The following is a 27,568-nucleotide window of genomic DNA, read 5'->3' on the forward strand; positions in this document are numbered from 1 at the left end:
GCGCTCATCGATATATTGATTGACCATGGCGGACGTCCAAAAGGCTTCACACATGTTTTCCTTTGGTCAATCTGTCTTTTGTATGGGCGTAATTAGGCGAACTATACACCCCTCCGTGACGTTGTCTGGATTGTTGCACGCCCTGAATTATTCTGACCTGCTCAATCCAGTTCTGCTAATGTGGTTGATTGGTTACATCCCATATATATAGTATCTCTTCTGCGTCTGTCTTTGTTGCCTCGTGTGTCCTTAGCATCAATCTTGTTTGTGGTCTGGTTTATGACGATTTTGATCCAAAAAGGAAAGATTGGCATATAACCACTTACCACAAAAAAGGGATAACAAGGAGTGAGGGCGGAAAATCCAGTGAACAAACAAACGTAAGAAAAATTAGGAGTAATGCACTATAAAACACTGTGCATGACGCCAAGGCTGAATGTTCACACATCATGACTACAGCTCCGTATTTTATAACAGTAATAACCAATCAAAACGCATCTGCTACAACCAATCCGATTAGATTAGGCGTGATTATTTAAAACCACACATACGCCCTAAACGTTTAATGACGTCACAAATAACTACGAGGATGGCCGATTACACGGTGTCACACTTTGCAATGTGTCGTTCATTAAGACTAAACTGACCGATTTTATGGAATTAAACGATGAGTACACGATGGCCGAATTTCAAACGATTAGGCATCGGTTGGACTCGCAAGGAGCTGTCACATGAGGAGATGTCGTTACGAATAACGGAAGTGCGTCACAAAATCCGTGACCCCAACGATGCATCGCACAATATATCGACTCGTGTAAAGCAGCCTTTAGGGCTATGTGCACACGGTGCGTTTTTCGCGGCGTTTTTGCGCGTTTTTCGGGTGCGTTTTTGGCCTCAAAACTGCATGACTTTGCTTCCCCAGCAAAGTCTATGAGTTTTCATTTTTGCTGTCCCCACACAGCGTTTTTTTTCAGCTGCGTTTTTGTGGTGACCACAAAAACGCAGCATGTCAATTATTCCCGCGTTTTTCACTGCGCTTTTCATCCATTGAGTTCAATGGGATGTTGAAAGACGCAATGAGAAACGCAAATAGCTGCTTTTTGGTGCGTTTTGGTGCGTTTCTAAGACCAAAAACGCAGCTATAAACGCAGGAGGTGGGTAGTAAAGTGACGTGTACAGGAAGAGGATTCCTTCTGTCAGTATAGACAGAAGCGTGAATCCTCCCGGTACCGTCACCGTCGCTTCCACCTCCCGTCCTGGGCATGTATGCTGCCGTGCGGCGCCATGTACAGGCAGGAGATGGAAGCGGCTGCGAAAACAAAAGTTAACAGTAGAAAAAAAAAAAAAAAGTTATACTCACCTGTCTGCAGACTCCCGGTGCCATGCCCGCTCCCAGCTCCTCTCACGGTATCGCCACCCCCGCTCCGGCTGTGTGCAGACGGCCGGGAAACCTCCGGCTCCGATGGATGCAGGACCTGGCGATGGATCACCTGATGCAGTCACCTGACGCATCAGGTGATCGTAAGTATCGTGGTGACGCGGGCGCCCGGCCGGTATCAGCGGATGCGTCAGGAGACTTCATCCCTGATAACCGGCAGCTGCTGCAGCGATCGGACAGGATCAGACTCCCGCCCCATCGCTGCAGGAGCTGCCGGTATTCAGCACATAAGTGAGTATTATTATTTTTTTTTTTTTTTTCGCTGATGCATCAGCTGATTGTATAAAAGTCGTTTATACAATCAGCTGCTGTGTCATGTGATTCAGGCACTTGATCCTGACACATCATCTGATCGCTTTGCCTTCCAGCAAACCGATCAGATGATATTGGATCCAGATTGGACGGCGCGGGACCCTGACCCAGGATTACTGCGGAGGGGGGCTTCTTTATTTCAATAAAGATGGAGTCACTAATTGTGCTGTGTTTTATTTCTAATAAAAATATTTTTCTGTGTGTTGTGTTTTTTTTTTATCTTTACTAGAAATTCATGGTGGCCATGTCTAATATTGGCGTGACACCATGAATTTCGGGCTTAGGGCTAGCTGATAATATACAGCTAACCCTAACTCCATTATTACCCGGCTAGCCACCCGTCACCAGGGCAGCCGGAAGAGTTGGATACAGCGCCAGAAGATGGCGCTTCTATGAAAGCGCCATTTTCTGGGGTGGCTGCGGGACTGCAATTCACAGCGGGGGTGCCCAGAAAGCATGGGCACCCTGCACTGTGGATTCCAATCCCCAGCTGCCTAGTTGTACCCGGCTGGACTCAAAAATTGGGCGAAGCCCACGTCATTTTTTTTTAAAATTATTTCATGAAATTCATGAAATAATTTAAAAAAAAAGGGCTTCCCTATATTTTTGGTTCCGAGCTGGGTATAATTAGGCAGCTGGGGGTTGGGGGCAGCCCGTACCTGCCTGCTGTACCCGGCTAGCATACAAAAATATGGCGAAGCCCATGTCATTTTTTTTTTGGGGGGGGCAAAGAAATCCTGCATACAGTCCTGGAAGGAGGATGCTGAGCCTTGTAGTTCGACAGCTGCTGTCTGCTCTCCTGCATACACTATTGGATGGAGGATGCTGAGCCTTGTAGTTCGACAGCTGCTGTCTGCTCTCCTGCATACACTATTGGATCGAGGATGCTGAGACTTGTAGTTCTGCAGCTGTCTGCTCTTCTGCATATGCTGAGCCTTGTAGTTCGACAGCTGCTGTCTGCTCTCCTGCATACACTATTGGATCGAGGATGCTGAGACTTGTAGTTCTGCAGCTGTCTGCTCTTCTGCATACACTAGTGGAGAATGAAGAACACATTGAAGAAGGAAATGACATCAGACCTTTTTTTTTTTTGTTCACTGATAAAAAACGCATAAAGACGCAGTGAGCAAAAACGCAGCAAAACGCAGCAAAAAAACGCACCAAATCGCGGCAAAACACGTGCGTTTTTTGCCGCGTTTTTTCGACGCAGGTGCGTTTTTGTGCGTTTTTCGCGGCCAAAAACGCAGCGTCAAAAAAACGCAGCGTGTGCACATAGCCTAGGGCTGCAATTAACTCTGAAGGCATCTCCCTCGTTAACCTGTAATCAATGAAGTAGTTAAAAGGTCTGGGGTTGATTACAGGTGTGTGGTTTTGCATTTGGAAGCTGTTGCTGTGACCAGACAACATGCGGTCTAAGGAACTCTCAATTGAGGTGAAGCAGAACATCCTGAGGCTGAAAAAAAAGAAAAAATCCATCAGAGAGATAGCAGACATGCTTGGAGTAGCAAAATCAACAGTCGGGTACATTCTGAGAAAAAAGGAATTGACTGGTGAGCTTGGGAACTCAAAAAGGCCTCGGCGTCCACGGATGACAACAGTGGTGGATGATCGCCGCATACTTTCATTGGTGAAGAAGAACCCGTTCCCAACATCAACTGAAGTCCAGAACACTCTCAGTGAAGTAGGTGTATCTGTCTCTAAGTCAACAGTAAAGAGAAGACTCCATGAAAGTAAATACAAAGGGTTCACATCTAGATGCAAACCATTCATCAATTCCAAAAATAGACAGACCAGAGTTAAATTTGCTGAAAAACACCTCATGAAGCCAGCTCAGTTCTGGAAAAGTATTCTATGGACAGATGAGACAAAGATCAACCTGTACCAGAATGATGGGAAGAAAAAAGTTTGGAGAAGAAAGGGAACGGCACATGATCCAAGGCACACCACATCCTCTGTAAAACATGGTGGAGGCAACGTGATGGCATGGGCATGCATGGCTTTCAATGGCACTGGGTCACTTGTGTTTATTGATGACATAACAGCAGACAAGAGTAGCCGGATGAATTCTGAAGTGTACCGGGATATACTTTCAGCCCAGATTCAGCCAAATGCCGCAAAGTTGATCGGACGGCGCTTCATAGTACAGATGGACAATGACCCCAAGCATACAGCCAAAGCTACCCAGGAGTTCATGAGTGCAAAAAAGTGGAACATTCTGCAATGGCCAAGTCAATCACCAGATCTTAACCCAATTGAGCATGCATTTCACTTGCTCAAATCCAGACTTAAGACGGAAAGACCCACAAACAAGCAAGACCTGAAGGCTGCGGCTGTAAAGGCCTGGCAAAGCATTAAGAAGGAGGAAATCCAGCGTTTGGTGATGTCCATGGGTTCCAGACTTAAGACAGTGATTGCCTCCAAAGGATTCGCAACAAAATATTGAAAATAAAAATATTTTGTTTGGGTTTGGTTTATTTGTCCAATTACTTTTGACCTACTAAAATGTGGAGTGTTTGTAAAGAAATGTGTACAATTCCTACAATTTCTATCAGATATTTTTGTTCAAACCTTCAAATTAAACGTTACAATCTGCACTTGAATTCTGTTGTAGAGGTTTCACTTCAAATCCAATGTGGTGGCATGCAGAGCCCAACTCGCGAAAATTGTGTCACTGTCCAAATATTTCTGGACCTAACTGTATATCTAACGATGTGTCGGCGGGGTCACATCGTAAGTGACGCACATCCGGCATTGTTAGTTTTGTTGTAGCGTGTGAAACCTACGTGCGACCCAGATTATACGTTAAAACGTTGGTCGCATACACGTCGTTCAATTTCTAAAAATTGAATGTCCGGTTGCTCAATGTTCCCGAGGTAGCACACATCGCTGTGTGTGACACCCCGGGAACAATGAACCTGGCTTACCTGCGTCCCGCGGCTCCCGCCGGCAATGTGGAAGGAAGGAGGTGGGCGGGATGTTTATGTCCCGCTCATCTCCTCCCCTCCGCTTCTATTTGCCGGCTGCCGTGTGACTTCGCTGTGACGCCGAATGTCCTTCCCACTCCAGGAAGTGGATGTTCGCCGCCCACAGCGAGGTCGTGTGGAAGGTAAGTACGTGTGATGGGGGTTACTCGTTTGTGCGACACAGGCAACAAATTGCACGAGCCGCACAAACGATGGGGGCGTGTGCGATCGCATACGAGATCGGATTGAAAATTGAAACGTGTAAAGCAGCCTTTAGATACATCTGTAAAGAGTTTTGATTCCACCATGTTTTAAGTTCTTTTGAGAGTTTAATTTCCAAACTCCTCATGATGTCATTTAAATCATCAGGTGGTTCTTCATTCCAATTTATAGTAGATGAAGAAAAAATAGCCGCTGATTTATTCAATCATGCTGCACAGTTATCAATGTCCAAATTAATATTATGGATCAATCCAGAAATAATTAATATAGATTTCTTCAATAACCAGTGTATATATATATATATATATATATATATATATATATATATATTCATACGTGGGAGCATGCTCCTCTAGGCAAACGATACAAAAGAAAATCCAAGTACTGGAAACGCTCACTACTTTGCAGGTATGCCTGTGTAAACCTTCATTCAGACTCCTTAGAGATCCAAGCAGGATTAGTGGTAGCCACCTACTCTGTAGACCATGCAAATTGAATAGAAAAATCTGCTGGGAATCAGTCAGGTAGATTAAAAATTAACTTTTAATTATTCCATGATAAAAAAAGATAACACTGGCATTTTCAATGCTGGCTTAATAGATGTTTAAATGTGGAAATAACGCGTTTCGGCGGCGATGCCTTCCTCCGGTTCTAGTAGTCATTGTTACAACTGAGTTTTAGGCCCCCTTCACATGTCCATGAAAAAAACGATCCGTTTTTTCACGTACGTGTTAAAGGGATGGTTTGCTCCCCGTGTGCTATGTTTGTGGCACATTCCTGTTTACCGTGTGTTATACCTAATAACACACGGAGAACGGAAAGCTCCGCCTACCTGCATCATCCAGCGCTGATTGTGGTGCTGAATGACAGTGTCCGGCACAGGCCACGCCCCGCTGTCGCTGCTTCCGGCCCCCAGTGAAGAAGACGCGTTGTTCAAAATCACTGGGGGACGGATGCAGGTGACAGCCGCGGCAGAGACTGCAGGACTCGTGGAGGTGAGTATGTGTTTTTTTATTTTTTACAATTCCACGTGTGTTTCTCCGGCGCGAGTCACGTGCACCCGCATCCACACTACTTCCGTGTGGTACGTGTGCGGGACCGTGCTGCCGGAGAAACACTGACATGCATCCGTGTGGAGCACACGGCACACATCTGCTCCACACAGAGGCACGGGCCACTGGCAGAACACGTGCGTGCACATATACCCCTTGATTTTAATGGGTATACATGTGCCCGTGTCTCCGGTACATACGGGCACGGACCTAGCACGTACCGGAGACAAGGACGTGTGAAGGGGGCCTTAAAAGCACTAATGCTCTGTCTTGGTCACTCCCACAATTAGTGCGTTAATTGCTTTCACCATAGAAAGTGGGAGAAACCACAGACATTCACAGACTAAATCATTGTAACGAAAACACATTTAAACAACAGTTTTCATGTTATATGTACTCATTATAGTATAATACATTTTCACAATGAATTATGTCTAAACATGTACATATTATCAATAATTCAAAAATTTGACAAATGGAAAAAAGGAGACATAAAAAATCCATAATATTGTTCTATATAATTCCATTATTTCAAGTAAACCTCATAAATAGAGCCATTAGTATATAACATTACATTTATCTTTATTCACCTTTTTTAAAATTGAAATCAAATATTATTCTCACACTGTAAGATGAAAATACATGTTTAATGTAGCATACATTCATGGGGGAGAGAAGTATCCAATTCATAACGTAAAGAGTACGTTAGTTTTCTTTTAGTCTAGGGACCGGGTCCCTGTTTTTGCAGCCAGATCCTTCCACCTGGTGTTCTGTGGAGCAAGCCCACGGGTGCTTCCCGTGTCTCTAGGACCCCCTTCTTCTGTCACCCGGGTCGCTACGCTCCGGTCACCTCCTCACCACACCTCTAACTGACACTGTCAACTGAGCTCCGCCCACTCACCTCAGACACCTCACCCACTAAGCTCAACCCCCAGACTGGCTTCAGGGATTGTGCTAGCCACTGTTCAAGTCCTGCTGCTCTAGGCCATAACCACGGTTTAGTGGAGTGTTGTGATGAGTCTGTGTGCGTGTGTTGTGTGAACCAGTGGATGACCCATTCCTTACCCTGGGATGGGATAAAAAACACCTGTGTATGAGGTGCAGCACCTCTGTAGTGACTGAAGCCTCAGGGCGCGATATATGCATCAGAACTGAGTGTGCAAATACTGTCCATGCAGCAGTCTTGTGTGTATATACTGTATGTATGCTACAGAGTGCTCATTAATGTCCATGCGGTGAAACTATTTGTAATAAAACACCTGGTGCAGAGAAACACTAACAATAAATTTACTACTTCCCTATTCTACCCTAGTGCACTAAACTTTGTGGTATTTACCCTCCTTTTTAGATCTCCAGGGAAGATTTAAATTAGTTGTAAAGATATTTTTCCTATTTGGTACTGCTAAACCTGGCGTGCGCCTTACGGTAAGGTGCGTCTTATAGTCCAAATATACATCATAATAAAGCTAAAATTGCTTTCAGTTACCAATATTTTTCATCCAAAAAATAAATAGAAAGCAATATTTAATGTGCATTAATTATTTTACATTGTTATCCTTTTGCTCATCACTGTATAACAAGGTGTTGAACTTTTTACTTTCAGGCTCCATATCCCACCATCTACTACATTTTGGAGCGTGAGACTTCCTTCATTTTAGAGACAATCATCTTGGTCGAAAGTTCAAAACATTGCTACCCTTTTGCTTGTCAGTGCATATTTTTATATACACAATATGGAGAAATATTGCAACCCTCTCCCCAATTCCCCAAAATAATTTCCCAACATTTTCCTCCTCCCTCTTTTTCCTAACTCCCAATACAAAAATAGACAAGGAAATTCAGAGTTGCCAATCCTCCCTGTTTTGTAGACTGTTGGAGATATAATATCTTCAGCCTCCGGTCTTTACTTCTTCGCACAAGGTTCTAGAAGACTTTTATATGATTTTTAATCCCTTTACGACCAAGGACATATAGTTATGCAAGCCCGCATTATTCCCCGCACGTCTGCTGATCTGATCAGCAGACATGTGTGGCTAACAGTCATAGGTGGATCGCTGCACTTGTTAACCCCTTTATCACACTGTCAATCTCTGACAGCGCAATCTAACATGCTCAGGTGGGGATCACACTGTTCCCCATTGGCGGCCCTGTGGTGCGATCAAAGGGAGCAAAAGTGTTGCCATGACAGCGTGGGGTCAGCTGATGACCCATGTCACTGTCATGACTCACTTCCTGTGAATGCTGGAAAAGTGCCAGCAGTCACAGATCAGCATTTCTCCTGATCAGAGCGATGCTGAAGCAATTGCTCTGAAAAGCACAAGCAGTCGCATAATACAGGCATACAGTTTCTAGTGGGACTAGCAAAATCAATAAAAAAAAATGTTGAAAAAGTTTTTAATGTGAAAAAAAAAATCTAAAAGTTGAACTCTCCCCCCTTTTGCCCCATTGAAAATAAAAAAAAAATACACATATTTGGTATTGCCAAGTTCAGAAATGTCCCATCTATAAAAATATAAATGTCAATTAATCTGATCGGTACACAGTGTAGCAAGAAAAAAAATGAAAACTTCAAAATTACGTTTTTTAGTCTCCACAATATTGCATTAAAATGCTAGAACAGGCAATCAAAACATCACATTTACCCAAAATTGGTATAATTAAAAATGTAAGCTCAAGACACAAGAAATAAGCCATCACTGAGCCTAAAGGGTGCTTTACCCGCTGCAACATCACTACCGATATATCGTCGGGTTAGTGACGCACAACCGGCGCCGGTAGCGACATCGCTGGGTGTGACAACAAGGAGCTACGTGACAACAAGGTATGTGCGTGTGACGCTGCCGTAGTGATAATGTTCACGACACGATCACAAAATGTCGCACGAATGACGGCGGCGGGTGCTATCGCGCTCGACATAGCTAGCAATCGCTATGGCTTCAGGTTTAAAACAAATATCAGGTCCCTCCTGAAAAACCTGATCAATTTTTTGGAGCCACGCCTGTTCACGTGCTCCCAGGTCCATCTGCCCTTTAGAAGTTGCTGTGAAAATACACAGGATGCATAAATATAACAAAAAAGACAGAATACAGGACCATTGCCACCTATTATAGGACTAAACCCGATACAAAATCATGTCACTAAACAAAGAGAAAAATGGGAATCATAGTCCAAATTGATAGTAAAAATGATGTCATAGACCTATTACTTGCAAAAATATAAAAGCTTTATATTACAGAATTTGTTTACAGCAAGACTTAGATCATATCAAAAAATTATTATGTGCATAACATAACAGGTTTTACAAAAAGGAGGGGGTCCTGATGATCAAACACTGGGGTCCAATCACCACAAACATGGGGGTGAGATTAAAGGTCCAAAATCCCTATATATTAAAGGGGTGGTTCACCCATTTTTTTATTTTCTGTATGAGCTCTACTTACCTTTCTAGGCGTCTTCTCCATTGGCTTCTTTTTCCATTTCTGGCACTGAGCGGCGCTATGCTGCACGCTCAGTGCTGGTCACATGACCCCCTGGAGCTGTGGCCGCCGGCATCCTCTGACGTCCCGGCATTTCCGGGCTCTCAAACTGGACGGGTACGTCACAGGATGCCGGCGCCACTCAGATTGAGTGACAGGGCTGTGGGCGGTAACTACCGCACGTCACAGCTCAGCATCGAGGGGAGGATCCGGAGGACGTCAGTGTGGAGCCGGAAGCGTCCTGCAGATGGTGAGGCACGGGGCTCCAGTGTGCAGTACAGGGGGGGGGGTTCTTCAGCTGAATCCCCCCCTGCACGTAAGTATGTGATCACACTGTCCACCCGCCCGCTCTGCTGCGATGTCAGGAGAGCGGCCGGTGTCGGGCAGTGTGATCTTCTGCTCCTCCCAGCAGCAAGACACTGACAGGCATGTCACCGCTGTGCTCTGCCATCTGTCCTGCTGCATGGGTCCAACTGTCTGCACTCTGTCACCTGCACCACAAGTCACAAAGTGGAGACAGTTGGTGACAGAGCACCTCTGCCCCCCCCCCCGTTCTTTCCCCACTCTCTCCCCCCCCCCTCTCTCTCTTCTCCCCGACCCCTCTCTCTCTTCTCCCCCCCCTCTCTCTTCTCCCCCCTCTCTTCTCCCTCCCTCTCTCCCCCCCTCTCTCTTTTCTCCCCCTCTCTCTTTTCTCCCCCCCTCTCTCTTTTCTCCCCCCCTCTCTCTTTTCTCCCCCCCTCTCTTCTCCCCCCCTCTCTCTCTTCTACCCCCCTCTCTCTTCTACCCCCCTCTCTCTCTCTTCTCCCCCTCTCTCTCTCTTCCCCCCTCTCTCTTTTCTCCCCCCTCTCTCTTTTCTCCCCTCTCTCTTTTCTCCCCTCTCTCTTTTCTCCCCTCTCTCTTTTCTCCCCCCTCTTTTCTCCCCCCCTCTTTTCTCCCCCCCTCTCTCTTTCCCCCCCCTCTCTTCCCCCCTCTCTTCCCTCCCTTTCTTCCCCCCCTCTCTTCCCCCCCCTCTCTTCTCCCCCCTCTCTTCTCCCCCCCTCTCTCTCTTCTCCCCCCCTCTCTCTCTTCTCCCCCCTCTCTCTTCTCCCCCTCCTCTCTCTCTTCTCCCCCTCCTCTCTCTCTTCTCCCCCCCTCTCTCTCTTCTCCCCCCTCTCTCTCTTCTCCCCCCCTCTCTCTTCTCCCCCCCTCTCTCTCTTCTCCCCCTCCTCTCTCTCTTCTCCCCCCCTCTCTCTCTTCTCCCCCCTCTCTCTCTTCTCCCCCCTCTCTCTCTTCTCCCCCCCTCTCTCTCTTCTCCCCCCCTCTCTCTCTTCTCCCCCCTCTCTCTCTTCCCCCCCCTCTCTCTTCCCCCCCTCTCTCTCTTCTCCCCCCCTCTCTCTCTCTTCTCCCCCCCCTCTCTCTCTTCTCCCCCCCCTCTCTCTCTCTTCTCCCCCCCTCTCTCTCTCTTCTCCCCCCCTCTCTCTCTCTTCTCCCCCCCTCTTTTCTCCCCCCCTCTTTTCTCCCCCCCTCTTTTCTCCTCCCCTCTTTTCTCCTCCCCTCTTTTCTCACCCCCTCTTTTCTCACCCCCTCTTTTCTCCCCCCTCTTTTCTCCCCCCTCTTTTCTCCCCCCCTCTCTTCTCCCCCCCCTCTCTCTTCTCCCCCCCTCTCTCTCTTCTCCCCCCCTCTCTCTCTTCTCCCCCCCTCTCTCTCTTCTCCCCCCCTCTCTCTCTTCTCCCCCCCTCTCTCTCTTCTCCCTCCCTCTCTCTCTCTTCTCCCCCCCGCTTGCTCTCTTCTCCCCCCCCGCTCGCTCTCTTTTTCCCCCCCCGCTCGCGCTCTCCCCCCCCCCCGCTCGCTCTTTTTCCTCCCCCCCTCCCCCCGCTCGCTCTTTTTCCTCGCTCTCTCCTGGCATGGTCAGTACAGAGATCTCTCCATCGTGGAGGGGTGAGAGGGAGTAATAAACATGGAGTCCCTACTGTGTCTGTGTATTTATTTCTAATAAAGTATTTTTCTCTGTGTGATGTCTTTTTTTTTTTTTAAACCCTTTGTTGGAGATTCTTAATGGCCAGGTTAAACTTGGCCTGACATTAAGAATCTCGGGCTTTATACCAGCTGGTAAAACATAGCTGGTATTAACCCCTTATTACCCAGCGTGCCACCTGCCACCAGGGCCACTGGAAGAGTTGGATACAGCGCCTGAAGATGGCGCTTCTATGAAAGCGCCATTTTCTGGGGCAGCTATGGACTGCAATTCGCAGTGGGGGGCCCAGAAAGTTTGGGCACCCTGCACTGTGGATTCCAATCTTCAGCTGCCTAGTTGTACCTGGCTGTACTCAAAAATTTGGCGAAGCCCAAATCATTTTTTTTTTTTTTTTAATTATTTCATGAAATTCATGAAAAAAAGGGCGTCTCTATATTTTTGGTTCCCAGCCGGGTACAACTAGGAAGCTGGGGGTTGGCTGCCTAGTTGCCGTAGCTGCCTGCTGTACCTGGCTAGCATACAAAAATATGGTGAAGCCCACGTCATTTTCTTAAAAACGTTTTCAGGGAAAAACCTTTATAAAAAAAATGCTTCCCTGCATTTCTATTGCCAGTGAAAGTAACACCAAGCAGCGGGGGCTAGCAGCCAGTAGCTGCTTTGGTTACCCTTAGCAATAGAAAATGCAGCGGGAGCCCACAAAAAATGTGATTATTTTTTTTATTATTTTTAATGAATTTTTTAAAAAAAAAATCGGCATGGGCTTCGCCCATCGAGCACCGGAGCATTTTACTGCTCAATTCATCCCAAGTAATCAGATGACTCCAGTGTCGGCCGATTACTTGTTCTGTGTCCCCCTGCATCCATCGCAGCGTGTACGGGCTGTGAGGTCAGCGGAGTGGAGACAGTGACATGCTCTGCTCTGACACATAGTGTGCTGCATGTCACTATCTTTCTCCACTCTGGTACTTGTTGTGCAGGTGACCGGATGCTACATGTCACTAACTGTCTCCACTATGGGACTTGTTGTGCAGGTGAGAGTGTATACAGTTGGTACTATGCAGCAGAAATCACAGAGTGGGGCAGTTAGTGACATGTATCATCCGGTCACCTGCACAACAAGTCCCAGAGTGGAGACAGTGACATGCTCTGCTATGTCACTATGTGTCAGAGCAGAGCATGTCACCAACTTGCTCTGCTCTGTCACCTGCGGTGCTGCATGTCACGTTTTTGCTGCGATTTGGTGCGTTTTTTGCTGCGTTTTGCTCACTGCGTTTTTAATCAGTGCACAATGCCATTAAAGATTGTTGATGGAAAAAAAAAAAGGTCTGATGTCATTTCCTTATTCAAAATGTTCATTGTATGCAGGAGAGCAGACAGCAGCTGCAGAACTACAAGGCTCAGCATCCTCAATCCAGGACTGTATGCAGTTGTTTACCCAAAAAGAAAAAAAAAATGACATGGGCTTCGCCATATTTTTGTATGCTAGCCGGGTACAGCAGGCAGGTACGGGCTGCCCCCAACCCCCAGCTGCCTATTTGTACCCGGCTGGGAACCAAAAATATAGAGAAGCTCATTTTTTTTTAATTATTTCATGAATTTCATGAAATAATTTAAAAAAAAAATGACGTGAGCTTCGCCTAATTTTAGTGTCCAGCCGGGTACAACTAGGCAGCTGGGGATTGGAATCAACAGTGAAGGGTGCCCAATCTTTCTGGGCACCCCCACTGCGAATTGCAGTCCGCAGCCACCCCAGAAAATGGCGCTTTCATAGAAGCGCCATCTTCTGGAGCTGTATCCAACTCTTCCAGCTGCCCTGATGCCGGGTGGCTAGCTAGGTAATAATGGAGTTAGGGCTAGCTGTATATTATCAGCTGGCCCTAAGCCCAAAATTCATGGTGTCACGCCAATATTAGACATGGCCACCATGAATTTCTAGTAATGATAAAAAAAAACACAACACACAGAAAAATATTTTTATTAGAAATAAAACACAACACAATTAGTGACTCCATCTTTATTGAAATAAAGAACCCCCCTCCGCAGTAATCCTGGGTTAGGGTCCCGCGCCGTCCAATCAGGATCCAATATCATCTGATCGGTTTGCTGGAAGGCAAAGCGATCAGATGATGTGTCAGGTTAAAGGATGTGAATCACATGACACAGCAGCTGATTGTATAAAAGCCGATTATACAATCAGCTGAAGCATCAGTGCAAAAAAAATAAAAAATAAATACATACTCACGTCTGTGCTGATTACCGGCAGCTCCTGCAGCGAGAGTCTGATCCTGTCCCATCGCTGCAGGAGCGGCCGGTAATCAGCTGATGAAGTCCCCTGACGGCAGGATCAGCTGATAGCCGGCCGAGCGCGAAGAAGCCGGCGAGACTACGAGAATCGATCAGCTGATGCGTCAGGTGACTGCATCAGGTGATCCACAGCCAGGTCCTGCAAGCTTCGTACGTGCCCCGGGGAGACTGCACACAGCCAGAGCGGCGGTACCGAGACGGGGCTGGAAGCGGGCATGGCACCGAGACCCTGCAGACAGGTGAGTATGACATACACACACACACACACACACTCTGTATATATACACACACACACTGTATACATACACACACACACACATACACACTCACACACACTGTATATACACACATACACTGTATATACACACACACACTGTATATACACACACACTGTATATACGCGCACACACACACTTTCTTCCCCTGGCTGTGTAGAGCTGCTGCTGTCTGTGTGATTGATGATATCAGTGCATCCACTGGGAAGAGGCAGGAGGAGGGTTTGGGTGGGAGCAGAGTGGGTGTATTAGACACAATGGGTGTGTTAGATAAGCTAGACACCGCCCTAGAGCCACAAAGAATTCTGGGACTTGTAGGAACTGAACACAGGAAGTCAGAGGAGAGATTAACCCCATCAGAGCTGGAGCCAGCAATGACCGTGTGCTGTTAGTGCACAATAAAAGCTAATTTTGCTGAAAAAACATAATAGATGTGATGTGTTGAGGGGCACATATTAGCAAGATTTATCAGAAAAAAAAAAATCAGTTTTGGTAACTGGACAACTTCTTTAAATGCACCATAGAATGTTCAATATGTTGATGACAGCCATCAACAAACATATAGTTGTATGAGATTTACATTAGAGGTCTGTGTGCTTCCAAATAGGCACATAAATGGGAGGGTAGACCTGAATACTACCAGAAGACCGGGACCATAATATCAATCAACTAACCATTTCAAAGTCAAGAAGTATAATTGCCCCAAAGTCTAATATCCAGCTAATCGCCGGTAGTATTCACTTACCCATAATGGGATGGATGCCAGAATGAAAAAATGTGCCCCGACGCACACGTTTCGTTAGCTTCCTCGGGGGGCCGTGGTGTGATGTGTGTATGTTCCATATCAGGTATAAAAGCGTGATCGAGATCTACGCGGCAGCAGATGATTGGACACAGAAGCGGCGAGATCCCGGCAGAGGGCGTTCCCGGAAGTGACACAGGTGTTTACTGTGTCGTCACACAGACATCCGCATCACACCGTACGGAAGCCGGCAGACGGTAGGATTGATGGAAACTAAGAAAAACATGTTATGGATGAATCAGTTAGATTCTGTTAAGAAATACCTGCAGAGGTGTCTTGACCAAACAGGGCCAAGGATCGTACCCTATTTGTGCACATTATAACTACAGTGCTGCCACTGATTAAATATACATCAGAAAATCGTCATTGCACATAGTTATATAGAGTGCAGCGCTGTCAATTAAATGGCATACATATTTCATAGCAAATTTGACATATCAAGGAAATAATAACCAAAGATAAATACAGAGAATATGCAAAAAATTAATATTTCATCAAACAGACACAACTGATTATGAATTGGTTTTGAAATATAGAAGAGGTGATCTTCCTATACATCCAAGAGAGTGGAGATAAGGTGAACATCCTCCTCCCAGGAATATATCTGTGGAATCTCCATCAGCCGAAACACTAAGATATTTCTGAAAATCCTGACGAAGGGTGATGTTGTCATCTTTTATTTTCTATAACTCGCCTGGAGTCATAGTAAGGGTTACAGAATACATCAATCCAAACATTATCCTATATAGACCTAATACAAAAACAAAAGGTGAACGAAAAGAAAAATCCTAAAAAAGAAACACACAAAAAACAAAATTAAAATGAAGCCAAGGCAACATATAAAAAATAATAGTTCTACAAACAAACAGAAGACAAGAGCCCAATGGATCAAAGAAAAGAAGGGGCAAATGACAGCTGTTCATTTAGCCCGCCAGGTGACATAGTCCCCAGCGTGACTATCAACCTACACTCAAGGCACGCCAAGGCTTGTTTGAAATTACCGCCTCTTGCGCCTAGGTGGAGTTTGTCGATGCCCCGTACTTTTAGAGAGGATGGGTCACAATCATGATATATTTTAAAATGTCGGGGGATAATCTTGAGAGAGTCAAGATAGACAACCTCTCTTGCAGCTATGATGTTACGCACATGTTCACGTGTGCGTATGCGGAGCTGCCTCGATGTTAAACCAACATGGGCTAAGTTGCATCCGCATCTTGCCAAATAGATAACAATCAGTGCTGCAAGAGATGTAATGTCTAATCTCGTACTCCCTCAGACCATCCACCGACATAAATGCAAAGGCTATTTTGATGTTACTACATGATAAACATGACCCTCAAGGAAAACAACCCCTTCTCGGTTTCCCTGTGTTGAAGGGGAGGGTATCTCTATGAACATAATGGCTGTGAACCAAAATGTCCCTGAGATTGCTACTCTTTCTTGCGGTCATAAGTGGTCGATCTGGAAGGATCCTCCTCAGTGATGGTTCTGTTCGCAAGACAGACCAGTATTTTTCAAGGATACGCCTAATTTCCCCCCACTGGTTGTTATATGTAGAAATAAATCTAATCACTGGAGTTCTGGATTTTTGATTAGTAGATGGAATTAATAATTGGCTCCTGGGAGTGGATCTGGCTCTAGAGTGACCCTGCTTGATGTAACTCAATCAGAAGACGATAATCTGGTGAAACAAAACGTTCATGGAACGGTATTTAGAAAAGGGTCTCATACCTCTTGGTTTACGGATCCGATTGTGTCCTTCATTTGAAGTCGGGGATGAATCCTTTAAGAGAAGATGGGAGGAAGCTTCCAATAATTGCTCCAAGATTTATATGACCCTTTTAGTTGAGCATAACTCAAATACCCTAGCAAAATTAGATTCTGAGATCAATGGGATTCAAGTTAAATTGAATTCTCTTCTACCAGGGGATAAGATAGCTAAATTTAATGCAGATCTGGAAGGAAACTTCTCTAAATGGGAAAAAGACATTATCAGTGTAAAATCTGAAAAATATCAAAGGGATGCATCTGATGGAAACAGAGTCGTGGTTTCAAGAGACGTGACACACGTTCTCGATCCAATTCCTTCTCATCAGTGTCCTCAACGGAAGATGTGCAGTCTGTGGGGAGTCGGGTTAATAAGTTTTCAGAAAGATTCAATCTATCAACGAGAACAGAGTCGGGGGGAGAAGGGCCCCAGCCAAAAACGGAAGCTGACACCTCCACAACCTTCAGATAAGAAAAGCAGAAATGAACTTACGGTGATTAATTTAGCTAATATTATATTAAGTAAAGAGCGAGCAGGTTGAGGTTTTGGGTCTGGGGCTTACTTTTTCTCCCGACTCTAATTTTGATTCTTTTACAATGATTAAAGACTTACATCTTTTCTCGAGAAAACTGGTTCTCCACAAGCTGCACTCAAAATGGGATCCTGAATCCCAACATTTTACACCTCAGAACCTGGAGGTTTTGGAGATTTTGAGGGCACTGGAGGAGGAATCTACACCAACCCCCATAGGTAAATTTCCATCTTGTATACTACCTAAATCTACCACGTTCCCCCCTATGACTTTATGTCCGCAGGTTGAGATCTTCAATAAGTTGGTGGTGGAAGATCTTAATAAACTCCATAGAGTTGGGCAGCACCGTAATCTTTCCATAAAACATTGTGAGGCCCTGCAGCAATTAAAGACCATGTAGGGAATAGTGATTAAACCTGCGGACAAAGGTGGAAACGTGGTAGTGTGGCCTACCCAGATGTACAGTTAGGTCCAGAAATATTTGGACAGTGACACAATTTTCGCGAGTTGGGTTCCGCATGCCACCACATTGGATTTGAAATGAAACCTCTACAACAGAATTGAAGTGCAGATTGTAACGTTTAATTTGAAGGTTTGAACAAAAATATCTGATAGAAATTGTAGGAATTGTACACATTTCTTTACAAACACTCCACATTTTAGGAGGTCAAAAGTAATTGGACAAATAAACCAAACCCAAACAAAATATTTTTATTTTCAATATTTTGTTGCGAATCCTTTGGAGGCAATCACTGCCTTAAGTGTGGAACCCATGGACATCACCAAACGCTGGGTTTCCTCCTTCTTAATGCTTTGCCAGGCCTTTACAGCCGCAGCCTTCAGGTCTTGCTTGTTTGTGGGTCTTTCCGTCTTAAGTCTGGATTTGAGCAAGCGAAATGCATGCTCAATTGGGTTAAGATCTGGTGATTGACTTGGCCATTGCAGAATGTTCCACTTTTTTGCACTCATGAACTCCTGGGTAGCTTTGGCTGTATGCTTGGGGTCATTGTCTATCTGTACTATGAAGCGCCGTCCAATCAACTTTGCGGCATTTGGCTGAATCTGGGCTGAAAGTATATCCCTGTACACTTCAGAATTCATCCGGCTACTCTTGTCTGCTGTTATGTCATCAATAAACACAAATAACCCAGTGTCATTGAAAGCCATGCATGCCCATGCCATCACGTGGCCTCCACCATGTTTTACAGAGGATGTGGTGTGCCTTGGATCATGTGCCGTTCCCTTTCTTCTCCAAACTTTTTTCTTCCCATCATTCTGGTACAGGTTGATCTTTGTCTCATCTGTCCATAGAATACTTTTACAGAACTGAGCTGGCTTCATGAGGTGTTTTTCAGCAAATTTAACTCTGGCCTGTCTATTTTTGGAATTGATGAATGGTTTGCAACAGCTTCCAATTGCAAAACCACACACCTGTAATCAACCCCAGACCTTTTAACTACTTCATTGATTACAGGTTAACGAGGGAGACGCCTTCAGAGTTAATTGCAGCCCTTAGGGTCCCTTGTCCAATTACTTTTGGTCCCTTGAAAAAGAGGAGGCTATGCATTACAGAGCTATGATTCCTAAACCCTTTCTCCGATTTGGATGTGAAAACTCTCATATTACAGCTGGGAGTGTGCACTTTCAGCCCATATTATATATATAATTGTATTTCTGAACATGTTTTTGTAAACAGCTAAAATAACAAAACTTGTGTCACTGTCCAAATATTTCTGGACCTAACTGTATGAACGTGAATCGTTCAAACAACTCAGAGACCGTGAATTCTATACTTCTCTCACTGAGAATCCCATGACAAAATTTTCATCCGAATTGATTGGTATCCTGGAAATGGCCCTGGCTCAGGGAACTATTACTAAAAATGTTTTTGAGGGTCTCCACATCAAATTTCCAGTAACACCTACATTTCACCTGCTGCCAAAAATACATAAGAACCCCCGGTGTCCCCCAGGCCTTCCTATTGTCTCTGGCATGGGAGGGTTATGCGATCCTATCTGTAAACTCATTGAGTATTATCTACATCCATTAGTTGAGACTCTTCCCTCCTGTGTCAGGGACACTTCGGACATCCTGAGGAGGATCGACGGATTATATTTAGATCCGGGTTCTATTTTGGTAGCAGCAGATGTGGAGACCCTTTATTCCTGTATTCAGCATAGAGATGGCTTTGAAGCAGCTAGATTTTATCTGTGATCAAGCCGTTGGGAGACTCCTTTGCAAGACCTCATTCTAGAGCTCCTGGAGTTCATCCTAACACATAATTTCTTTTTGAACAAGGATAGGTTCTTCCTCCAGAAACGTGGTACTGCAATGGTCGCGGCCTGCGCACCATCGTACGCAAATCTCTTTCTCGGATATTGGGAGAGGGAGATTTTCGGTGACGGTGCTCGGGCCGCCTCCCATGTGCAGTACTGGTTGTGTTATATAGATGATGTACTTATGATCTGGGGGGGAACCGATCCTGAACTTCATTCCTTTTTTTTCTGAGTTAAACTGTAATGATCGTAATGTCAGGTTGACCTTCATGAGGAATAGTGAGGTCATTGCTTTTCTGGACATCAAGATACTTGTGCAATTGGATGGAGCTATCCAGACGGACATTTTCAGGAAAGAGACGTCGGTCAATAGTCTATTACATGCGACATCATCCCATTTACCCTCAACCATCAGGGCTATTCCAACGGGACAATTTTTGAGACTTAAAAGGGTATGCTCCTCCGATCAGTTCTTTGATGTCCAAGCACAGGATCTCTCCCAGCGGTTCAGGAACAGATGATATAGCTCACGCAACATCAAGCAGGGTCACTCTAGAGCAGGGATGGGCAATTAATTTTCCCATGGGGCCGCATGAGAAATTGGGATGGTTTTAAAGGGCCGGACTAATATAATTAGCTCAGTTCTACCCAATACTGTATATAGTATATATACTATCCCTTCATAAACAAATAGTAAGTTAAACAATAATCAGATTCAATAAAAATGTAGGGGGCATACACATTACTGGGGTCAGTAAGTGGCATAGACATTACTGGGGTCAGTAGGGTGCATACACATTACTGGGGCCTGTGAAGCATACAGTTAGGTCCAGAAATATTTGGACAGTGACACAATTTTCGTGAGTTGGGCTCTGCATGCCACCACATTGGATTTGAAATGAAACCTCTACAACAGAATTCAAGTGCAGATTGTAACGTTTAATTTGAAGGTTTGAACAAAAATATCTGATAGAAATTGTAGGAATTGTACACATTTCTTTACAAACACTCCACATTTTAGGAGGTCAAAAGTAATTGGACAAATAAACCAAACCCAAACAAAATATTTTTATTTTCAATATTTTGTTGCGAATCCTTTGGAGGCAATCACTGCCTTAAGTCTGGAACCCATGGACATCACCAAACGCTGGGTTTCTTCCTTCTTAATGCTTTGCCAGGCCTTTACAGCCGCAGCCTTCAGGTCTTGCTTGTTTGTGGGTCTTTCCGTCTTAAGTCTGGATTTGAGCAAGTGAAATGCATGCTCAATTGGGTTAAGATCTGGTGATTGACTTGGCCATTGCAGAATGTTCCACTTTTTTGCACTCATGAACTCCTGGGTAGCTTTGGCTGTATGCTTGGGGTCATTGTCCATCTGTACTATGAAGCACCGTCCGATCAACTTTGCGGCATTTGGCTGAATCTGGGCTGAAAGTATATCCCGGTACACTTCAGAATTCATCCGGCTACTCTTCAATAAACACAAGTGACCCAGTGCCATTGAAAGCCATGCATGCCCATGCCATCACGTTGCCTCCACCATGTTTTACAGAGGATGTGGTGTGCCTTGGATCATGTGCCGTTCCCTTTCTTCTTCAAACTTTTTTCTTCCCATCATTCTGGTACAGGTTGATCTTTGTCTCATCTGTCCATAGAATACTTTTCCAGAACTGAGCTGGCTTCATGAGGTGTTTTTCAGCAAATTTAACTCTGGCCTGTCTATTTTTGGAATTGATGAATGGTTTGCATCTAGATGTGAACCCTTTGTATTTACTTTCATGGAGTCTTCTCTTTACTGTTGACTTAGAGACAGATACACCTACTTCACTGAGAGTGTTCTGGACTTCAGTTGATGTTGTGAACGGGTTCTTCTTCACCAAAGAAAGAATGCGGCGATCATCCACCACTGTTGTCATCCGTGGACGCCCAGGCCTTTTTGAGTTCCCAAGCTCACCAGTCAATTCCTTTTTTCTCAGAATGTACCCGACTGTTGATTTTGCTACTCCAAGCATGTCTGCTATCTCTCTGATGGATTTTTTCTTTTTTTTCAGCCTCAGGATGTTCTGCTTCACCTCAATTGAGAGTTCCTTAGACCGCATGTTGTCTGGTCACAGCAACAGCTTCCAAATGCAAAACCACACACCTGTAATCAACCCCAGACCTTTTAACTACTTCATTGATTACAGGTTAACGAGGGAGACGCCTTCAGAGTTAATTGCAGCCCTTAGAGTCCCTTGTCCAATTACTTTTGGTCCCTTTAAAAAGAGGAGGCTATGCATTACAGAGCTATGATTCCTAAACCCTTTCTCCGATTTGGATGTGAAAACTCTTATATTGCAGCTGGGAGTGTGCACTTTCAGCCCATATTATATATATAATTGTATTTCTGAACATGTTTTTGTAAACAGCTAAAATAACAAAACTTGTGTCACTGTCCAAATATTTCTGGACCTAACTGTACATACTGGCCCTGTGTTAGGGCCAGGTGGACGGGCAGACCCAGGAGGTGGATCCACTGGGCCGAACTCCTTGATGAAGGCAAGGGGTCCGGTAGCCGGAGCACTACGGGTAGCAGGACAGTCCGTGTACAAGAGTAGAATGGTGAAGTCCCTGGGACCACGGAGTCACTGATGGTAGTCCGGGTGACGGAGCTCAGGTTCGGAGGCCGAGATGTTGTCAGGCGGAGTCCGGAACCGATGGAGCGAGAAGACGGGTCACCACAGGGATCAGAGATGGTACGGACTGACAGGATGGCAGATAGTCAGCGTTCGGGGTTCGGGAATCGGCAGGACCGGATGGCGAGGCAGGAGCGGCTGTAGAAGAGAGATAGGTAAGTATAGCACAGAGACACAAGGAGACCTGACTCCTAGCTTGGGAAACACGAAGAACAGGCCCCGCCCACTTGGACACTAAACCCCTTTATACCCTGTACCTGTGTGCTCAATTTCCTGTCAGTGGACGCTGGCCCTTTAAGAAAGGGTCAATGACCGCGCGCACGCCCTAATGCGCATGCGCGCGGCCCGGGTGCCAGAAGCCAGGGCAGGGAGCGGTAAGCAGGAAGCAGGAGAGCCAGGCTGGGGCTGTGTAGCCGACGGGCGCCGGGAGCGGGGACCGGGACGCCTGGAGACCGCAGGCAATGGAGGCTGGTGACCGGGGAGAGAAGCAGGGAAGCCGGGGAGCATGGCAGGTGAGCCGGGGAGCAGGGCAGGGGACCCGGAGAGCGTGACAGTACTCCCCCCCCACTCCCCCCTCCCCGCAACCGGGACAGGAAGGCACGGATCAGAGGAGTACCCACATTCTCCCGGGGCTCCCAGGACCTATCTTCAGGACCATACCCTTCCCAGTCTACCAGGAAGAACTGTCGGCCCCGTACGGTCTTCATGGCCACGATATCCCTTACCGCATAGATGTCGTCATCGGCAATAGGAGGAGGAGCCGAACTGGCAGCAGCGGAGAAGGGACTAAGGACAACCGGCTTGAGCAGGGAGACGTGGAAGGAGTTGGGTATCCTCATCGTGACCGGGAGCTGCAGCTTGTAGGAGACCTCATTGATCTTGCTGAGGACTTTAAACGGCCCGATGTAGCGAGGACCCAGCTTCTAGGATGGTAGCTTCAATCGGACGTACTTGGAAGCAAGCCAGACGAGATCTCCTGGAGAGAAACACGGAGGGTCCAGACGCCTCTTGTCTGCATGTCTCTTCATCCGCAGGGAAGCACGTCCAAGGGACGCCTTGACAGAGTCCCAAATGGTTGCAAAGTCACGGGCTACAGCATCAGCAGCAGGGACATCCAAGGAAGAGGATACAGGTAATGGGACGGAAGGCTGAAGTCCGTAAACGACATGGAAGGGAGAGCTGGAGGAGGACTCACTGACATGGTGGTTATGGGAGAATTCAGCCCAAGGAAGAAGCGTGGACCAGTCGTCATGATGGGCGTTGACGTAGTGACGTAAGAAGGAGGTCAAGATCTGATTGACTCGTTCCACTTGGCCATTCGACTGAGGATGGTAGGCTGAAGAAAAGTCCAGAGTCACTCCCAGATGTTTGCAGAGGGCCCTCCAGAAGCGGGAGGTGAACTGAGTTCCTCTGTCGGACACAATGTGTGATGGAAAGCCATGCAAGCGGAAGATGTGTTGAATATAGGCGTCAGCGAGTTCCTGGGCAGAGGGCAGTCCAGCCATAGGGACGAAATGAGCCATTTTGGAGAACCGATCCACCACGACCCATATGACTGTGTGTCCGGAGGACAGGGGCAAGTCCGTAATAAAGTCCATCGCAATGTGTTGCCACGGAACTGAGGGTATAGGCAGAGGCAGAAGATGGCCATATGGCAGATGTTTGGGCGTCTTGTTCCTGGCACAAGAGGAGCAGGCTGAGACAAAAGAAGTGACGTCCGTGCGAAGGGATGGCCACCAGTAATGACGTACAATCGTACTCCATGTTCTCTTCTGACCAGCATGGCCAGCTGTTTTCGAGGCATGGCCCCAATGCAACACTTTTTGCCTGTCGGTCTCAGAGACATAGGTCTTCCCGGGCGGTATCTGGGCCAGGGTGACAGGGGCCACCGGAATGATCTTACTAGGACAGATGATGGGCTGGGATGTCTCCTCCTCCTGTTCCATGGGCAGGAATGACCTGGACAAGGCATCTGCGCGTACATTCTTGTCCGCAGGTCGGAAATGGAGCTGGAAGTCGAACCTGGCAAAGAACAAGGACCACCTGGCTTGCCGTGGGTTCAGTCGCTGAGCGGACCGCAGGTATTCCAGGTTCTTGTGGTCCGTGTAAATGATCACGGGGTACACTGCTCCCTCTAGAAGGTAGCGCCATTCCTCCAGAGCCAGTTTGACTGCCAATAGCTCTCGGTCCCCGATGGTGTAGTTGCGTTCAGGCGCTGAGAAGCTCTTGGAGAAGAAACCGCAAGTCACCATCTTCCCGGAGGAGGACTTCTGCATGAGCACTGCTCCGGCTCCCGAGGAGGAGGCATCCACCTCCAAGGTGAACTGTCGGATTAACTCCGGACGGTGGAGCACAGGGGAGGAGGCAAATGCCCGCTTCAGAGAGCCAAACGCGGCGTCGGCCGCAGGTGACCAGTCCTTTGGATTAGCCCCCTTCTTGGTCAAGGTGGAGAGAGGAGCAGTCAGAGCCGAGAAGTGAGGGATGAACTGGCGGTAGTAGTTTGCGAATCCCAGAAAGCGTTGGATTGCCTTCAGTCCAGAAGGAGGAGGCCAGTTGAGAATGGAAGAGACCTTCTTCGGATCCATCTGCAGTCTGGTATCGGAGATGACGTAACCCAGGAAGGGAAGAGAAGACTGCTCGAAGACACACTTCCCGTACTTGGCGTACAGACGATTTTCCCTCAGTCGTTGTAGTACCAACTGCACGTTCTCTCTGTGGGTCTGGAGGTCAGGAGAAAAGACCAGGATGTCATCAAGATACACCACCACACAGATGTAGAGAACGTCCCGGAACACGTCGTTCACCAATTCCTGAAAGACTGCTGGTGCGTTACACAGGCCGAAGGGCATCACACAGTATTCATAGTGCCCATCGCGAGTATTGAACGCGGTCTTCCATTCGTCCCCAGAGCGGATGCGGACCAGGTTGTAGGCACCCCGAAGATCCAACTTGGTGAACACACGAGCTCCTCTAAGCCGATCAACAATTCGGGGATGAGCGGCAGGGGGTACTTATTTTTCACGGTGATTTGGTTCAATCCCCGGTAGTCTATGCATGGGCGTAGGTCGCCTTCTTTCTTCTTAACGAAGAAGAAGCCTGCTCCAGCAGGAGAAGAGGATCTCCGAATGAATCCCCTTGCCAGGTTCTCTGTGATGTAGGTAGACATGGCCCTTGTTTCGGCAGGAGACAGCGGATATATCCGTCCTCGAGGTGGTGTAGTTCCCGGGAGCAGGTCAATGGCACAATCGTAAGGACGATGTGGCGGAAGCACCTCAGATTCCTTTTTGTCAAAGACGTCCGCGAAGGACCAATAGGCCGAGGGCAGTCCCGGTAGGGACTCTGGAACCGGAGGCCGTCGGATGGGTTGTATGATCTTCAGACAATTCTCGTGGCAAGAGGAGCCCCATCGGGTGATTTCACCAGTGCCCCAGCTGACTGACGGTTCGTGTGTCCGTAACCAGGGGAGTCCCAGCAGGATTTGATGGGACATGTGTGGGAGGACGTAGAGAGCGATGTTCTCGGTGTGCAGGGCACCGATACGCAGTTCGACCGGCCTGGTGATCCAGGAGATGGTGTCAGAGAGGGGTCTCCCATCCACAGAGGCAATCACGAGGGGTTTGTCGAGTGGAGTAACAGGCACTTGGTACTTGTCCACCGTGGCCTGCTGGATGAAATTGCCTGCTGCCCCAGAATCGAGGTACGCCTCGGCCGTGAACCGCGTCTCTCCCGTTGCCACTTGAACAGTCCACATAACCGGGTCTGAGAGAGTCCCAGCACCTAGGGTGGCCTCTCCTACCAACCCTAGGCTTTGGAGTTTTCCGGCCTCTCTGGACAGGAGTTTAGAAGGTGTGTGCCCTCTCCGCAGTAGAAGCAGAGGCCCTTGGCGAGCCGCTCTGCTCGGCGTTGTTCAGACTGCCGCACACGGTCGATCTGCATGGGCTCGTGGACGGAGACACCAGATGCCGTTGACTGAAGTACGGCGGGCTTCTGCGGAGGAGAGGAATGCCGTATCGGACGTCTCTCACGGGACACTTCTTTGGATCGCTCCTGAAAGCAAATGTCCACTCGAGTCGCTAGGGTAATCAGGGCATCCAGGGTGGACGGTACGTCACGACCAGCCAGCTCATCTTTAATTCGACCCGAGAGTCCTTCCCAGAAGGCGGCGGTTAGAGCCTCATTGTTCCACCCGAGTTCCGAAGCCAAGGTGCGAAAACGGATGGCATATTGACCCACCGTCAGAGTCCCCTGACGTAACCGGAGAAGAGATGAGGCAGACGCGGAGGCGCGTCCGGGCTCGTCAAAGGTGCCACGAAATGCCTGCAGGAACTCCTGGATGTTCGTGGTCACAGGATCCTCCTTTTCCCACAAGGGGTTCATCCACGCCAGTGCCTCACCCTCTAGATGGGACATCATGAACGCGACCTTGGCTTGGTCGGAGGCAAACAAATGCGGCAGCTGCGTGAAATTGAGGGAGCATTGGTTTATGAATCCCCTGCAGGTCTTGGGATCTCCGGCGTACCGGGGTGGTGAGGCCAAACGAAGTCTGGAAGCATCCGAAGAGACTGCCACGTGAGCTGGAGCCGTGGATTGTCTAGTGGAAGCCCGAGATGCTGAAGATGTAACTGACGCTTGTAGCGTGTTCAGGCGGGCGTCCACAGAAGACATGAATTGCAGCATGCGGGTCTGAGTCTCACGCTGGCGTGTGAGTTCCTCCTGCAAGGCTGCTAGTGCTTCGGCGGGATCCATGGCCTGTTCTTACTGTTAGGGCCAGGTGGACGGGCAGACCCAGGAGGTGGATCCACTGGGCCGAACTCCTTGATGAAGGCAAGGGGTCCGGTAGCCGGAGCACTACGGGTAGCAGGACAGTCCGTGTACAAGAGTAGAATGGTGAAGTCCCTGGGACCACGGAGTCACTGATGGTAGTCCGGGTGACGGAGCTCAGGTTCGGAGGCCGAGATGTTGTCAGGCGGAGTCCGGAACTGATGGAGCGAGAAGACGGGTCACCACAGGGATCAGAGATGGTACGGAATGACAGGATGGCAGATAGTCAGCGTTCGGGGTTCGGGAATCGGCAGGACCGGATGGCGAGGCAGGAGCGGCTCTAGAAGAGAGATAGGTAAGTATGGCACAGAGACACAAGGAGACCTGACTCCTAGCTTGGAAAACACGAAGAACAGGCCCCGCCCACTTGGACACTAAACCCCTTTATACCCTGTACCTGTGTGCTCAATTTCCTGTCAGTGGACGCTGGCCCTTTAAGAAAGGGTCAATGACCGCGCGCGCGCCCTAATGCGCATGCGCGCGGCCCGGGTGCCAGAAGCCAGGGCAGGGAGCGGTAAGCAGGAAGCAGGAGAGCCGGGCTGGGGCTGTGTAGCCGACGGGCGCCGGGAGCGGGGACCGGGACGCCTGGAGACCGCAGGCAATGGAGGCTGGTGACCGGGGAGAGAAGCAGGGAAGCCGGGGAGCGTGGCAGGTGAGCCGGGGAGCAGGGCAGGGGACCCGGAGAGCGTGACACCCTGGTG

The 27,568-nt window shown here is 47.6% G+C and overlaps 1 protein-coding gene across 1 annotated transcript in view; it reads left to right on the forward strand.

The window, feature by feature from the left end:
* LOC142312216 (uncharacterized) overlaps positions 1 to 27,568 on the forward strand; it is a 240,110-nt gene that overhangs the window by 137,426 nt on the left and 75,116 nt on the right. Inside the window, 1 exon segment of the mRNA XM_075351123.1 lies at positions 702 to 707. Coding sequence (XP_075207238.1) covers positions 702 to 707 — 6 coding nt within the window.

This window comes from Anomaloglossus baeobatrachus, chromosome 5 (assembly GCF_048569485.1).
Source record: "Anomaloglossus baeobatrachus isolate aAnoBae1 chromosome 5, aAnoBae1.hap1, whole genome shotgun sequence".
Taxonomy (NCBI): Eukaryota; Metazoa; Chordata; class Amphibia; order Anura; family Aromobatidae; genus Anomaloglossus; species Anomaloglossus baeobatrachus.